The sequence below is a fragment of the Durotheca rogersii genome (assembly GCF_024521655.1).
Source record: "Durotheca rogersii strain YMJ 92031201 chromosome Unknown GGS23scaffold_4, whole genome shotgun sequence".
Lineage (NCBI taxonomy): Eukaryota > Fungi > Ascomycota > Sordariomycetes > Xylariales > Xylariaceae > Durotheca > Durotheca rogersii.
The window spans coordinates 1,853,616-1,868,100 of NW_026251235.1; the positions used below are offsets into that span (position 1 = coordinate 1,853,616).

Genomic DNA, 14,485 nt, shown 5'->3' on the forward strand with positions numbered 1-14,485 from the left:
GCTCACATACCTAGGTAATACCTAGGTACCTACAAGGAGATTCTATCTACTACTAGGTAAATACCGGACACATTATGGAGAGCACCATCGACGACAACTCAACTCCCAATCCTGGCGGCCAACGCGAGGGCGATTCCCCTTCAGGGGAATCCGCCCATGTTTTCAAGAGGGTAAGGGCGTGCACCGCATGCCGCAACATGAAGATCAAATGTGTTTCCGTCCCAGGCTCAAGAGACTGCGAGGCCTGTCTCAGATTCTCGAGACCTTGTCAGGATCCTGGGCCCCCCAAGGCACGCGCAAGGCCTTCACAGAGATTTTCCGAGCTCGAGAAGAAGATTGGCGCGTTGACGAACGCGTTATACTCTGAGCGGCTACGAAACCAGCAGCTGTTCATCCAGAGAGCTGGCGACCCGCAGTGGTCCAGAACCCCAGACTCCGATTCTCGGGATACCGACGGCTCATCGCCGACGCGGCCGGGTCGGGATTCAGTACCCGGCCTGGGGCATGGCGGGATCGACATTGCAGCATCCGGCGACGTCTTCAGCCAGGGATTGGTAGATATGCCCACCGCTGTTCTCCTGTTCAACCACTGGAATATCTTCATGCGGCCGTTCATGCCAATTATTCAGTTCTCGCCCGAGGAGGATGTGTCCGTTCTTCGTGCAGAGAAGCCTATCTTGCTCCTAGTAATTATGATGATAGCCAGCACATCAATTAGGCCCCATCTAGTGCCGCATTTTCTGGCCCGCCTCAACGACACTCTCGCTCAGGAGGTCTTTATACAGGGCGCTCGATCGCTTGACCTGTTGCAGTCTATGGTCCTCTTCTCCCAATATTACATCCAACCGCAACACATCAAGACGTTTGCATTACCCCACCATATATATAGCGCCGTGGTCATGGCCCACGATCTCGGCTTGGATGAGGTGCCCGCACCGAACGAGACCGACAATAGGAATAAGGCGAATGACTACAGAACTCTCCTAGCAGTCTATCTTGGAGCGTCAAGGTTGGTGTTCACCGTACTACGATCACCCTGTAACTGTTCACTAACCTCATCATGCAGTACAGCGACACTTTTGCGACGGCATCAACCCATTCAACCTACATCATCGTACCGGGCATCCGTTGATGCTCTGAGGCGACACTCCACGAGAGACAAGGACGACGAATGGCTGTGTAGCCTAGTCGGCTTACAGGAAATCTTTGACGAGGTTTCGAAAACGTTGAACGCCTCCTCTCACCTTACGGACCAATCGTTCGATGATTTTAGAACACAGCATCTGCTGAGTATTTTCCGACAACGATTGGCCGACTGGAAGCAATCCTCCTCGACAGACATCAACCCGCGTAAGTGATAAGGCTCATAATCAGCATCCCCTCGTCTCGCGATTGATTACCAATTGACGTCCCGAAAAAGACCTTACGGCATATGCTGCATCCATAGCGGAGCTTTACATCCACCAAGTTGCCATCCGAGTTTACAATCGCCGGATGTTTCCTCCCCCTCAGGACAAGGACAGAGAGAGCTCGGGAAGACCACGACAACCGTTCACTGCGACGCATACCGACGCGCTCTGCCTCTGCTTGAAGGCTAGCGCGACGGCTCTGGACATCTACCTCTCTCTGGATGATGCGACCACGCGCTATCTTCCTAACATATTCCTCACCTGGGGCATGTGTGCCGCGGTATGCCTGACAAAATTGAGTCATTTTGCCGCGAACCTGTCACTACCTGCCACGGCCGGCAATGATCGCGACAACCCACCGTCTCCCGCGAGCTATCTTGACGCATTGATCCAAAGGGTTGCCAATCTATCCCAGAATGGGTATTTCCCACAATCACGACCATTTCTAACCGCCTTCCAAAAGCTCAAAATATGGTATTTGCAGAAAAGAACGGTCTGTATCAATAACAGTAGGGGAGATTGTGCCGGCGGAAGCCCCGGCCCCGTCCACGATATTGTTGGGACACGAACTCCTCCGGCCTCTCCACCGGCTACGCACGCACACGTTACTAGCACACCATCCTCAGCCCAGCCGGATTCGCGAGCATCGTCAGACAACCAAATGAAGCCTCGCCATGGGTCAGGCTTCCCCAGAGCAGCGCCCGAGGTTCCACAAATTGGCCAGCAAAATCTTGATTGGGGTCTGAGTTCCTACTCGCTGGACCGTGTTGACATGGAGAATGGCACAGCGATAGATACCACAACTTCTGACCCCGGCTATGACCCGGACTACCTACTTAGTAATATGGACGAGATGGAACTCAACCTGAGCGGTATGAAGGACTTGGATGCCTTGATGATGCAGACTGACGATGGGGAACTTTGGTCCTTGCTACAATAAGCTTAGGTAGTTAGATTGCAGACCGGCCCGGGCCGAGAGATAGATACTATCGATATGCCTAAGTTCTGTCTATATTCGATAGTGCTCTCCCGGGAGCCTGGACTCGCGCTCTCTCGTAGCCGTTTGGTTACGCGCTTGCGGGAATGGGCGGGGATGATGATTGATGATGGCATCGCCTCTAGCCAACACCGAGCACGTCCACTGAGAAGGACCGTCGCGTTCAGCGAGTATGCCTAACAGGTAGGTACCTACGTGAGGCAAGACCTGCGGCGCTGGGTTGTGCGAGGGGTAGGTACCTAAGTACCTACCGACCCCTAGGGACACCCCCTCCTTGTCCTTAGTCGCTCGCCCAAAGCTCCGTGCCAGGGCCGACCGGTGTCTGGGACCTCCGAGATGGGTCCCGTTGGCCAGTGACTTTTCCCATTTCCTACGGGAAACGGTACCTGCCTCATATCATAGTGACGTCGGATGCGAGCCATCGTGGTCTTCTTTTATTTCCCTTTTTTTTTTCCCCGCGGTATTCTGTCTCCGTTTCTACGCCTGCGTTCATATCACCCGCCAGGAAACCCACTTGATACAAGTAAATACCCACACGTAGATACAATACTCAGTTGGTTGTCGACCTCATTCCTCCATCTCACAGCCACCATCCTTCCGTATTATCTAAGCATCGACATGTCTCGGGCTGTCCTCATCACCGGCGCCACGGGCAAGCAGGGCGGGGCCGTCGTGAGTGCGTTGCTCAAGGCCAACGCCGATTTTGAAATCCTGGCTCTCACGCGCAATGTCCAATCAGCATCTGCTCAGCGCCTTCTTAAGAAATCGCCTAGGATCAAGTTGCTACCCGGGAACTTGGACGCATCTGAGAGTATCTTCCAGAAAGCGAAGGAGGTGACCAAGACGCCCGTATGGGGAGTCTTCAGCGTCCAGGTCGGCCTCCAACTGGATTGCACTTTCGACTACCCAAGCAACTAACTCGTCTTTAGGCAGCTATAGGCGGCGGCGCCAACGCCCGGACCGAGGAGGTCCAGGGCAAAGCTTTGATCAATGCCTCGCTCAATAACGGCGTCAAACATCTGGTATACTCGTCGGTCGACCGCGGCGGCGCCAACTCGGACCACCATCCGACAGACATCCCGCACTTCATCAGCAAGCACAACATTGAGCAGCACCTGTATGATAAGGCCAAAGCCGGCGGGATGAAATGGACCGTTCTCCGTCCCGTCGCTTTCTTCGAAAACCTCGTGCCGGGCTTCATGGGCAAGCTCTTTGCCACCAGCTGGAAGACCAACCTGAAGGAGGACCAGAAGCTGCAGCTGATCGCAACCAGCGACATCGGCTTCTTCGCTGCCGAAGCGCTCACGAAGCCGGAAAAGTACGCTAACAAGAAGCTCAGTCTGGCGGGTGACGAACTGACCTACGGCGAATTTGCTGCCATCTTCAAGGAGAAGACCGGGACCGAACTACCCACAACGTACAACTTCATCTCTACCATCATAAACTCGCTATTCAAGGAGTTTGGGTACATGTTCAGATGGTTCCGCGATGTCGGTTACGCAGCCGACATCCCAGCCCTGAGAAAGATCAACCCTGACCTCAAGGACTTCAGAACCTGGCTTGAGAAGGAGAGTCAGTTTAAGACGAGATGAGCTGAGATTCCGGTCCATAACCTACTAGAGGCGGGCGAAAAGGGCGGCCTCGACCGTACTCAATTCCATTACTACTTTCCTTTTGCGAATCTGCCATGCGTAGCTATGTCGCCGCGGTAATATTCGCAGCATGCCTCTCTGTAAAACCAATATCCCCTCCAGAATAACGATCTGCTTCACCAAAGCATGACGGTGAAATATCCAGGGAAGTAATAACCGAGATAGCATCAATTCTGAAGGCTACCAACCTCTAGAAACATGTTATTGAATAGTACAGTAATCCCCGAGTATCACATGCCGACTAGGAGCTATGGTTTCCATACGACAGCGATGAACTTCCAAGTTACTATTACCTATATTATCAGATAGTGTTGGATCTCGTAGTGTATGATGTCTTTGTAGGCCATCCCTTGGTAAGAAATATCCCCGAGCTTTAAGCCTCGAGGCGGTATTAACGGGACTATAGCGTGCCCTCTGCCTACCCGATCTTGTACTGAGAGCATGACCCGTAAACTAGACGGGCGAAGCTGTATAAGTTTTCTATTGATGGTGAAACTCGCAAAGAGTACTCCTTGCCATCGACTGAGGGCAAACTAGTGCCGGCATCACCCAGGCCCGGACACCCCAACTCGGCGCCACGGAGCTCCGATCGAGTAGAACGTTCGGAAGTGGCGGCGCTACCACGAACACGCACAGAACGTGTGGAACGACTATGGGTACACAACGGCGGATATAAAAGGGGAGGGAGAAGCGGTCTTCCTTTCAGCGGCAGCAAAACTTGATACCTTGAACTTCGAGGATATCCTCAGCAGAAACCCTACACGCGATCCTCATACCAAAACATGTCGCTCACCGTCGGAATCGCCGGCATCGCGGGGAAATTCGCGCGCGAGCTTGTCTCGGCGCTCCTCAAGTACCCGAACGTGGCCATGAAGGGGTACTGCAGGGACCCGTCGAAGGTCCCCGCGGCGCTGTCAACGCGGGTCTCGCTGACGCAGGGGGACGCGTTCGACGAGGCGGCCGTGGGGCGGTTCGTGAGCGGGTGTGACGTGGTGGTGTGCTGCTACCTAGGGGACGATAAGGTGATGACGGAGAGGCAGACGCGGTTGGTGGACGCGTGCGCGGAGGCGGGTGTCCCGCGGTACGTGGCGTCGGACTGCAAGCAGATGCACGAGCTGCGGAAGAACCAGCCGGAAAAGCTCTTCGCGTACATCATCCTGTAAGTGGTTTCCGCGCTGTCTTGCGCCTCTGCGACTATCTGGGGAGGAGTGCCACGGGCTAACGCTACTCGGAAGGTTCTACGAGTACTACATGTTCAACGGGCAGATACTGCTGGGCCCCGAAACTGACAACCACAAGTATCCCCAGGTGAAACCGGTAAGCTGGGAGGACTTCTTCAGGCGCGTGCCCATGGACCATCTGTCCTCGGCTTACTCCGGCGTCGGCCAGGGGGCAGGAGAGAACTGACGACAACAATCTGGAGACGTGCATACGCATAGCTCAGGTAGTACGGACTGGGAGCGGGTATCTAGCATGCTAATTAGCGCGGATGGGGCATATTACAAGGCTCCTGGCAGCGCGGCGCTGGTCCTCATTAGGCCATTCTTCACTGTCCCCGTCCAATAAGACATCCGAGCGACAAGAATGCTATACGAATCGTGCAGCGTGACTGAATATAGAAGTATGATCGCCAGGCAAAAACTCGCCTACGCAATAGGGTCCCTGCTCGAAGCCGGGCCCAAGCCACTCTGTTGTGGGCGGTCAGCGGCGTGGATTATAAGTGCTGTCCCCGATGTTACGTGAGATATTAACGCGGCGTTTCTTAGCCCGGGGTTAAAGCCGTTGTTGTCCGCAACGTCTACAAGACTTCATCCATAACCCGGCGGTGTTTATTAACCCGTGGAATTGACTTACATCCAGAGACGAACTGATCAGAGGACATCCTCCAAGAGAATTCCGAAGGGGCATCAAGCATTCGAGATTGTTGGCGGAATATTAGGAATGATCGCACAACTCTCTACGGCGAGTCTCTGTCTCTTGCAGTAGTAATATCGCATAATTCGCTTGCGCTAGGTAGCTAATGCGTATAAGGCATAGCTATAAACTTTCTCATATACGCAGCCGATAGTAAGTAGAGAGATATTTGTGTCTATTAGTCGTAGTATCAATGAAGTGCTCGTGCTGTCTAGTCAGGATGACTCTCTTAAATACAGAGAGTAGCTATAACCCTAACACGGAAGATTATAGTATGGGTCGGCAGTGCACGCACCTGGCTGATATGCGTCTAGGCAGTATTTATGCTGGCAGGGTAGTAGCTGAATTCGCCGACTTAGTCGATGATTATACGACCGGGTTACTAGTATGATCGGGTTACCAGTATACTCCGTCTTATAGATGCGTAGGCATTCAGAGTTATGACAGATATGTGTTTCTGCCTACGTAGACAATATAAATACAGACTGCGCGCCTGCACCGACAGAATTGTTAAGAGGTCGCAGCATCGAATATTATCACTCCCGACCTTTTCTGCTTTTCCTTCTGGGAGAGGATAGTTACACTAAAAGGCTTAGAGCATCGTATCACCCACTACTCGCTCATATTTCATAATACCAATCACAATGATCTGTTACGACCCGGAGAAGGATATACCCGACTTGTCGGGCAAGGTCATATTCATTACTGGAGGTTCGTCAATAACCGCTCTATTTACATGCCCACCAACACAGCTGTGGACTATTATTAACCGACCGCGGATAACCAGGCACCGGGGGAGTCGGCAAGGAACTGGTTCTCTTCCTAGCTGCACATAACCCTGCCCACATCTACTTCACCGGCCGCAATAGGGAGGCCGCTGCCGCCGTCACTGCCGCGGCTAAGGCCAAGGGGCCCGACACCGAGTTCACCTTCATCCCGTGCGACCTGTGCGCGCCGCGGGGCCAGATACGAGAGGCCCTCGTGCAGGGGTTCGCGTCGCCGCGGCTAGACATCTTCATCGCGAACGCGGGGGTCATGGCGACGCCGCCGGGGCTGACGGCGGAGGGGTTCGAGGTGCAGTGGGGGAACAACTTCCTGGGGCACGCGGTGCTAGCGCAGCTGCTGTGGCCGACGCTGCTGCGGACGGCGGCGCGGCCGGGGGCGGACGTGCGGCACGTGCTGGTGTCGTCGCGGGCGCACGGCATGGCGCCGGCGGGGGGGATCGAGTTCGCGTCGCTGCGGGCGGCGGAGACGGCGGGCGTGGACGCGTTCGGCCGGTACGGGCAGAGCAAGGTGGCGCAGATCGCCTACGGCCGCGCGCTGGCGCGCCGCTACCCCGCCGTCGCCACCGTCGCCGTCCACCCGGGCATCGGCCGCACCGGCCTCATGAGCCACGCCGAGCCCTCCCTGTCCACCCGCCTCTTCACCGTCGGCAAGTTCCTGCTCAGCAGCGCCGCCGACCTCGCCCGCAACCCCCTGTGGGCCGCCACCGCGCCCCGCGCCCCCGGCGCCGGCCCCCAAAGCGGCGCCTACTACGAGCCCGTCGGCCGCAGGTCCGGCGCCTCCAAGGACGCCCTCGACGACGAGCTCGCCGAGCGCCTCTGGGCCTGGACCGAGAACGAGCTCCGCGACCTCGAGCCGCTGTGATCTGGGAGTCGAGGAAGAGAAGGGGGGCGATATTCGCATCCTGCGAAAAGAAGAGTGTGGCGGCCATAGTTAGACTGATTAGATTCATACATTTCTAATATGCAACAGAGCATCAAAGGGAGTGGGATCGTGAGAGTTTTGGAAACTGGGGGTATGCAACGTAGACGGATTTCGGGTTATTATTAGGCTTTCTCTGACGTTACGGTTAGACTAGATACACCGTCACTGTTGTTGAAGTGTTGGAATATCCTGTACTTAGCTTGTAATCCGTCGCTGCTCATTTTTAATAAGCTCGTGGCTGATTATTTGAAGTCGGAGCTGGACGTTTCAGGGTCCGAACTTCGTAGCATCGATTTATCCCATATAGATACTATCTACTCTTGTATTGCCCTTCTAGGCAAGTAGCCGGGATCTCGCTTATATACCTAATGTCCTTGATCGTACTATTCCTTGTCGTAAGCTGAATCTTTACTTTACATTAGGAATTAGGGGGCCCGCGACTGGGTTCGAACGGCAGCGGATTAAAACCCGCCCGAGCTGCTGAAGAGTACAGCATTAGAACTATAACGCCATGATGAGATCATTGGCTTCCATCAGCCGTTCATCTTTCCCAGCTTGCTCCTAGTCCCTCACTGCAACACCTAGGCCGACGCCCACGCGAGGACCTCACTGAAACACGCGATGACCACGGTAGATCTAATCCGCCGCGCCATGTCCACCATGGGGGTGATCTCCGGGCGAAGCGAGGTGCGCTAATGGCAGTAGAATGCCCTCCTTACCCTGATCGGGTTCCTTATGTCGCACCTACTGTATCAATAATACTCGCCCGCCGCCCGCCAGCACACCCAGCTCGCCCAGGAGTATTCGCTAGGTATTGTTGCTTACGGCTCCACCATTTCGAGGGGCCGGCGCTATTCCCAGGCCCAAAAGAGAAACTCTCCTTTCAGCTAGTTTCCTTTCGCCGAGTGGGCTTCGCGGCTCCCAGGATGGCCATATTAATATACCTACGGTTAGGTTGGTTAGGGTTGCGTAGGTTCCCCCTATTCGCAGCATCACAACTTGGCGGGAGTAAGAGAAGCGAGATGTCCGTAACGGCCCTAGAAGACAGATACGTCTTCTCTGAATTAGTACACGCCGTAAGGTAGGTACATACTAAATTCGACTTTCAACCATAGACCTGTCTAATCTATTTTGACTACACCTTGTGTTGTCTCACTCACAGCTACCAACATGGGATAGTTGAAGACGACATGTCATCTTGCGAAACCCCAGTATCCCCAACAGCTTGACGTATGGATTCTCTCTGCTCTAGTTGAATCTGTCGAACCCGAACTAGCTCAGGGAGCTATCCACTCGCCTACTAGGTCGTCGATATGGCACCATATAATAGTCATCCAGCTCAATAAGGCCTCAGCCAGGAGAATGCTACTTCGGGTGGCGATGATATCCGTGATTTGGTTGCTTTGTTTCTATGGAACCGCGTTGGAAAGGGGGATAGGAGGCACGATGTGTTCTTTCGCGACCTCACCGTTCATGGGGTAGGAATCGGCGTAACAGTACCTACCTAGGTAGGTAGGTACCTGGGCGGGTTAGGTAGACCGAGTGAATTTGTGTGTATAGGTACCTAGCCTGCCACGTCGTTCGGTGGATGTCGTCGGCATCGACCTGTGCCTACATTTTATACGGTCTCTACAGGTACCTGCAGGTTCATAGGTGTAGGCACCTAAGGAGGTACCTAAGGTGGTAGGTGTAGGCACCTAAGGAGGTACCTGAGGTAGTAGGTGCCTACCCCGAATACCTTATCCAAACAATGTACTCAGGCGTAATACTGACACCAATTTGGTACTTGGGCTCCTCCCGCAGCTAAACTACCTGCCTCCTAACACCATCCATAGTATTAGTAGCTACACTCCGACTCCGTCTAACGCACTCACACGTATCCTCCATCCCTGCCTTTCTCTCCTCTCCCTCCCTCTGGTCCCCTCCCCATGTGTCTCTTTCTTTTCGTGTTCGCCGTCCTCTCAATTACACTCTCTATCGTCGTCGTCGAGGTAGCGGCACGTGTCGTACTGTTCGCGATGGTCCCACCAGTCCTGGGGCTGTCTCAGTGCTGTAGCCTCCTCCGGCTTCCTCCACCGCAACCACTTCTCTACGTCGTCCTTCAACCTATATGCCTTCTCATAATCAACCAACTGACGCCAGTCTCTACACTTCCTTCGCACTACGATACTCCGAGTCAACACGCTGCTCATCCGAGATCGTGGGGGTATTGCCGGCTGCGACACGAGCGGCATGAACCAGACAGATCGCGAGCGGGCGAGAAGAAGAGAGGGAGCACTCACCGCTCATATCGGGGGAAGGGGTAGACTCGTGTTCCATCCAATTAAAGGTTATAAAGCCGGCGTCGGCATTGCAGAGAATATGCTCCATCAGCATCTCGGTACAATGTAGTAGATGGAGCCAATGAAGGTCCGTCCACTCGGGTGCTGTCGCCCCTGCCCGGCGCCAGTATCTGAAGGCCTCTTTCCGAAGCCTATTCAAACAGTGCACTTGATGGGGGAAATCAAGTGTGGCGGCATACGCGTCGTCACCCAAGCCCCAGTACTCATCGTTGAGCTTCACTGCCGTGCCGGGGTCCTTTCCCAGCTTGATGACCTGCTCTCTGGTTACGACGATGTGATGCATGTGGTCGTTTCTTGCCCAAGCCGACATTGTCTCGTTAGAATCCGGGTAGCCTCGCCAGATAGGCGTGTTCTTCCCCTGCCAGAGACTTCCGTTCAACGTAACGTCGGTTAACGGCATGTCTACCTCGTCGAGGATGGGGGCTAGCAAGTGAAAATGTCAATCTCTATTATTTTACACCGGATTAGCCAACTAACAATAAGTAGAGGTAACTTTGAGGCACGCGTTGCGCTCAGAATACTTAGCCCAGGCCGCAGCGTAAAGAATAGCACCCCCTGAAAAGAAGAGGAGATGGAGGAGAGTCAAGACCTGCCATCTTCGGCTAGAGCCATGCCTCCTCATCAGCGACAGCCCATTCGTTTCGTCATCCTCTTCAAGCAAAGCCTTTGAGTATTCGGCTGGTTCTTTACTGCGCCATAGAGCCAGCAAGTTGGTCTGGAACATGTCGGATTTCCCAAAGACAGCTTCCATGATCACTTTGAAGGGGAGACCACCAGAACAACTTACCGGCGACGAAGAGGACCGTGAGTTTACTCTTAACCAACTCCGGCCGGCCCATCTTGCCCCTCTCCCCCTCAGGTGTCGCTCGAGACCACTCCACGGTATCACCGGGGTATGAGCCCTCGAGACTACGATAGGCCTACCACTATAGGGGGGTGGTTTAAGGGCCCACGAGTGGGGTTATGCAGTGTTTGTACAAGTCTTGTTTTTCTCTTCCTATCTTCTCGGTCTCTCCAAGGTCTCGACTGCTGGCCATTGCATATCCCTATCCCGCTGTTGCCTTGATCGAGCCAATTAATATCACGAGATGTGCAGCCATATGGCGTAAGACTTGTTCGTAGATGTCGTGGAAGACTCGCAAGCTGGCAAGGTATGACCTGTGAAACCAAAATATCATGACCTCCCATCACACCAGCGGCCTCGCCCAACAGTCTTACCCACGATCTCATACAATAGGGAAGTCATGTTAAATCTACCCCATCGAAGAGCTTCTCCCGACCACAAGACAAGAGCATGGGTGATCCGATCCCAACCTCGAGAATCTAGGTCCGGTCGAATATGAAGCCAGAATTGATGTTAGAGCGGCGAGCCGGTCTGTCGTGAGACTTTTGGGACGCAACGAAGACCGTATTGAGGGAAGTGAGGACACGATCGTTGGTTGCCTAACGCATCTGGTCATACCAGCGCGATTCGCGATATGACTTGCTCTCCTACGTACGCGAGAGCTATGTTGATTTCATCTACCTACCTGCGAGCTTCAGGATATTAGCTTGAGAGCAATGGGCGCTAACTAGAGTCGATAGGAGTATAAAAACCCGGACTGTGACTCCTGTCCCAAGTGTTCAGCAAATGATTCCCCAGACTAACCCCCTCCCCCTCCCCAACCGGCATTTGTCTACGGCCCATCCGAGCATCTATTTCACCAAACCACTATACTGCTATGCTCTGCTCCAAGGTTTATCTCGTTGCCTCCTGGCTGGCTTGCGCATTTGCCATGCCTTTGGCGAACGGTATGTGCTTGTTCCCAACCCCGGAAACGTAGGACTCATCGTTGAGATATTTACTATATCTATCCCACAGGAGAGACGTCTACCGTCGCTGCGCACCCTGGGGATGGTTTGCCGTCGCTTAACGCTCTCGGCGCGGATGACAATAAGAAGCGCGAGACGGCCAATGTCGGTCCCTTAGATGAGATCTACGTCTATAAGCTAGCTCGGAGTGGCAACTCGGCGGCGGCACCTGATAACCTAGCGCGGGAGGACACCCAAACTTTCGACAATGATATCTACTCATATAAGCTGGCCCGAAGCCTAAAGGAGGGAGGCCAGGAGTAGCACCCGGTTCTCTCCTCTGCCTCTCCGCCTCTCCCCATTGTTTTCGTTTTTTATCCCAGGCTTTCCCGCCGACATTAACTCCTCCCTGGGACAGCAGGTGTTGGAGACGACTAAGAAGCGGGTACGGGAGGTAGAACCCATTTGGCGGAGAGCACGCGCGCGCTTGGCTGCCTCCTCGTTGGTCTCGGGACCCTAGGTTACATGCTCGGGATTTTTGGAGGCTTTTCTCTCCTTTGTCTGCTTCTCTTCCTTCTACTGCTACGTCTTCTTCTTTTCTATCTTCGCCTCGGGTATGCAGTCGCCCGCTACATGGTAACAATAGGGGCTTGCCTATCGGGTCCCGTACGCGCACAGAGGTGGATCGCGACTTGATTTATTGTCGTGGTTAACACTCGTTAAGAACAGAAGCGGGCGTGGCTGGCTTTGGTACCGTCACGGGAGATCACGGGGGACATTACTGGATTTCTCTGCCACGACTTAGCCCGTCACAAGATTAGGTGGTCATCGCCTTAGGGACCTCCTTTAGGCATCTACAGGTTCATAATACCTAAGTGGTTACGAACACGAGACTGCTTGTCTATCACCGATGTTTTCGTCGCGATTTGCCGTGACAGTTACATGGTAATATCATTTAGACGAGGTGAGCGAATAACCTGGGGTGGACGAGTTTGTTGGCTCCTGTCGAGTAACAGCAGTAGGAATCGTAAGTGCTGACGGGCTGCCATAGGAGATGCCAATACCAGGCGGGCAGGTAACGAGTACGTAGTAAGCCGGGCACCTACAGTAGACGGGGAGAACACCTATGGAGCAGAGACCCGGTGTAGCGTCATTGCGATGCGAATGCGCAACGTCTGCCTACCCTAACCAAGTTCGCAGTTACAAATAGATTGGCGAGGCAACGGGAAGAGGACGGCGCAGTGGGTAACGCTTAAGCCCCCAAACCAAACCAACACCACCTCCAGCGTCGAGAACCCAGACGGCGGGTTGCGGTCTCTGTCTCCGTCCCTCTAATATGCCCCGCCCCCGAACGCTCAGGTGGTAGCACATGAGGTACATGGACACAAGTGCAGAGTGAAAAAGAAACCGGACACCTAGATGAGCTAAGTGGGTTATATAATAGAGGACAGGTTCGATTCCTGACAGCGCTACTTGGTAGTCTCTATTATTTAGTCTATCTAGATGTTCGTCCTAGGTATCTATCTAAAGCATCACCTGTCGGTCGCCGTACTCCCCGCGACAAGTCCTAGCGAGCCAGCCGTATATGTACACAGCACACAAGATGTGAGGGCAGCCTGCTTGCGCTCCCACGTTGCTACCAGCACGTAAGAGCCCGGTAGGGTAGGGAGGCATTTCTACGGCTGCAGTGCGTGGAAAGTTCCACTCGACCACGGCTTACTCTACACCAGCCCGTCGGCATCTACCGAAAGCCACGGTCCGGCTTATTTACGAATGGTTTTTCTTTTTATTTTCTTTTTTCCTCCGCGGTAGAGGTCGAGATTCCACAGGCGTGTGCACTTGTCTCACCCCCTCCTCCGATAAGAAGGAAATGCAATTGATCGCGATGCCCCGTCACGATGATCGTCTCTTTTTTTAGGACGAGGGGGCTAAGTACCTCCATTATCTGCTTACCTGCCTGTGGCCTGTAGGGAACTGCTTGTCGAGGGTAGGAGAGGAAGAATTCCATGCCGCTGCGTGTGCAGGTATGTTGCGCGTAGGCAACCTACCTACCGAAGCAGCTAGCTGGGCCGCCCGCCTCTCTTGCCCTCCCAGTCCTCCCTCTCCGCGACGTTGATAGTGGTCACCGGCGCCATTTCTCGTTTCTCTCTCTCTCTCTCTCTCTCTCTCTCTCTCTCTCTCTCTCTCTCTCTCTCTCTGTCTTTGTCGCATCCTCGAATTCTCGCATTTACCTGAGACGCAAGGCTCTGTCCTGTCTACGTCTGCCTCATAAGGCTGCCCAGGTGGGAGCTTGGGGGTGAGGAGGCGGCGGCGTTACCTGCGCATGCTTATGGCCAGGACAAGTTTTCTGCTATAAAAAGGTCGTCGGGCTGGCCACGCGAGTAGCACGGGCGGCCGCAGGTGGGTATCCCGGCACTTCGCGCTCGGCGTTGGTTACACGTCCTTGTGTTCTTCTCTGCAGAGTAAGCGTGTCGAAAAGCGTGTGTAAGTGCTACCTAGGTAGTGTAGGTCTCTGCTGCAGAGAATCGGCGGCGGGGTTGTGAGAAGTGAGCGTTTCTGGTGGCCGCGGTCGTCGTGTGTAGGCAAATCCCTCCTCCTCGCTGCTACGTCCGACGCTTACGCGACTGCTATCTAGGTAGGTAGCTATGTCTCAGCTGAAGGATGCCGTGCAGG

At 54.2% G+C, this 14,485-nt stretch overlaps 6 protein-coding genes across 6 annotated transcripts; 5 read left to right on the plus strand and 1 right to left on the minus strand.

The window, feature by feature from the left end:
- Positions 1-74: 74 nt before the first annotated feature.
- Positions 75-2,349, plus strand: GGS23DRAFT_603522 (uncharacterized protein; the record flags this gene model as incomplete). The annotated part of the gene is made up of 3 exons (XM_051519485.1): positions 75-1,009; positions 1,067-1,350; positions 1,421-2,349. 3 exons carry the CDS (start codon positions 75-77, stop codon positions 2,347-2,349), a joined length of 2,148 nt encoding a protein of 715 aa, XP_051374856.1.
- Positions 2,350-3,024: 675 nt separating this feature from the next.
- GGS23DRAFT_594289 (NAD(P)-binding protein) lies at positions 3,025-3,998 on the plus strand (the record flags this gene model as incomplete). The annotated part of the gene is made up of 2 exons (XM_051518137.1): positions 3,025-3,279; positions 3,336-3,998. 2 exons carry the CDS (start codon positions 3,025-3,027, stop codon positions 3,996-3,998), a joined length of 918 nt encoding a protein of 305 aa, XP_051374857.1.
- Positions 3,999-4,715: 717 nt separating this feature from the next.
- GGS23DRAFT_555735 (uncharacterized protein) lies at positions 4,716-5,699 on the plus strand. The gene is made up of 2 exons (XM_051515615.1): positions 4,716-5,217; positions 5,294-5,699. The coding sequence occupies exons 1-2, from the start codon at positions 4,841-4,843 to the stop codon at positions 5,463-5,465; spliced, it is 549 nt and encodes a 182-aa protein (XP_051374858.1). The 5' UTR covers positions 4,716-4,840; the 3' UTR covers positions 5,466-5,699.
- A 917-nt stretch (positions 5,700-6,616) lies between these two features.
- GGS23DRAFT_617231 (NAD(P)-binding protein) lies at positions 6,617-7,619 on the plus strand (the record flags this gene model as incomplete). The annotated part of the gene is made up of 2 exons (XM_051520849.1): positions 6,617-6,683; positions 6,760-7,619. The coding sequence occupies 2 exons, from the start codon at positions 6,617-6,619 to the stop codon at positions 7,617-7,619; spliced, it is 927 nt and encodes a 308-aa protein (XP_051374859.1).
- Positions 7,620-9,640: 2,021 nt separating this feature from the next.
- On the minus strand, positions 9,641-10,772 carry GGS23DRAFT_594292 (uncharacterized protein; the record flags this gene model as incomplete). Its single annotated transcript, XM_051518138.1, has 3 exons — positions 9,641-9,840; positions 9,962-10,444; positions 10,499-10,772. 3 exons carry the CDS (start codon positions 10,770-10,772, stop codon positions 9,641-9,643), a joined length of 957 nt encoding a protein of 318 aa, XP_051374860.1.
- Positions 10,773-11,612: 840 nt separating this feature from the next.
- On the plus strand, positions 11,613-12,237 carry GGS23DRAFT_371404 (uncharacterized protein). Its single transcript, XM_051513355.1, has 2 exons — positions 11,613-11,812; positions 11,883-12,237. Exons 1-2 carry the CDS (start codon positions 11,743-11,745, stop codon positions 12,134-12,136), a joined length of 324 nt encoding a protein of 107 aa, XP_051374861.1. The 5' UTR covers positions 11,613-11,742; the 3' UTR covers positions 12,137-12,237.
- Positions 12,238-14,485: the final 2,248 nt, after the last annotated feature.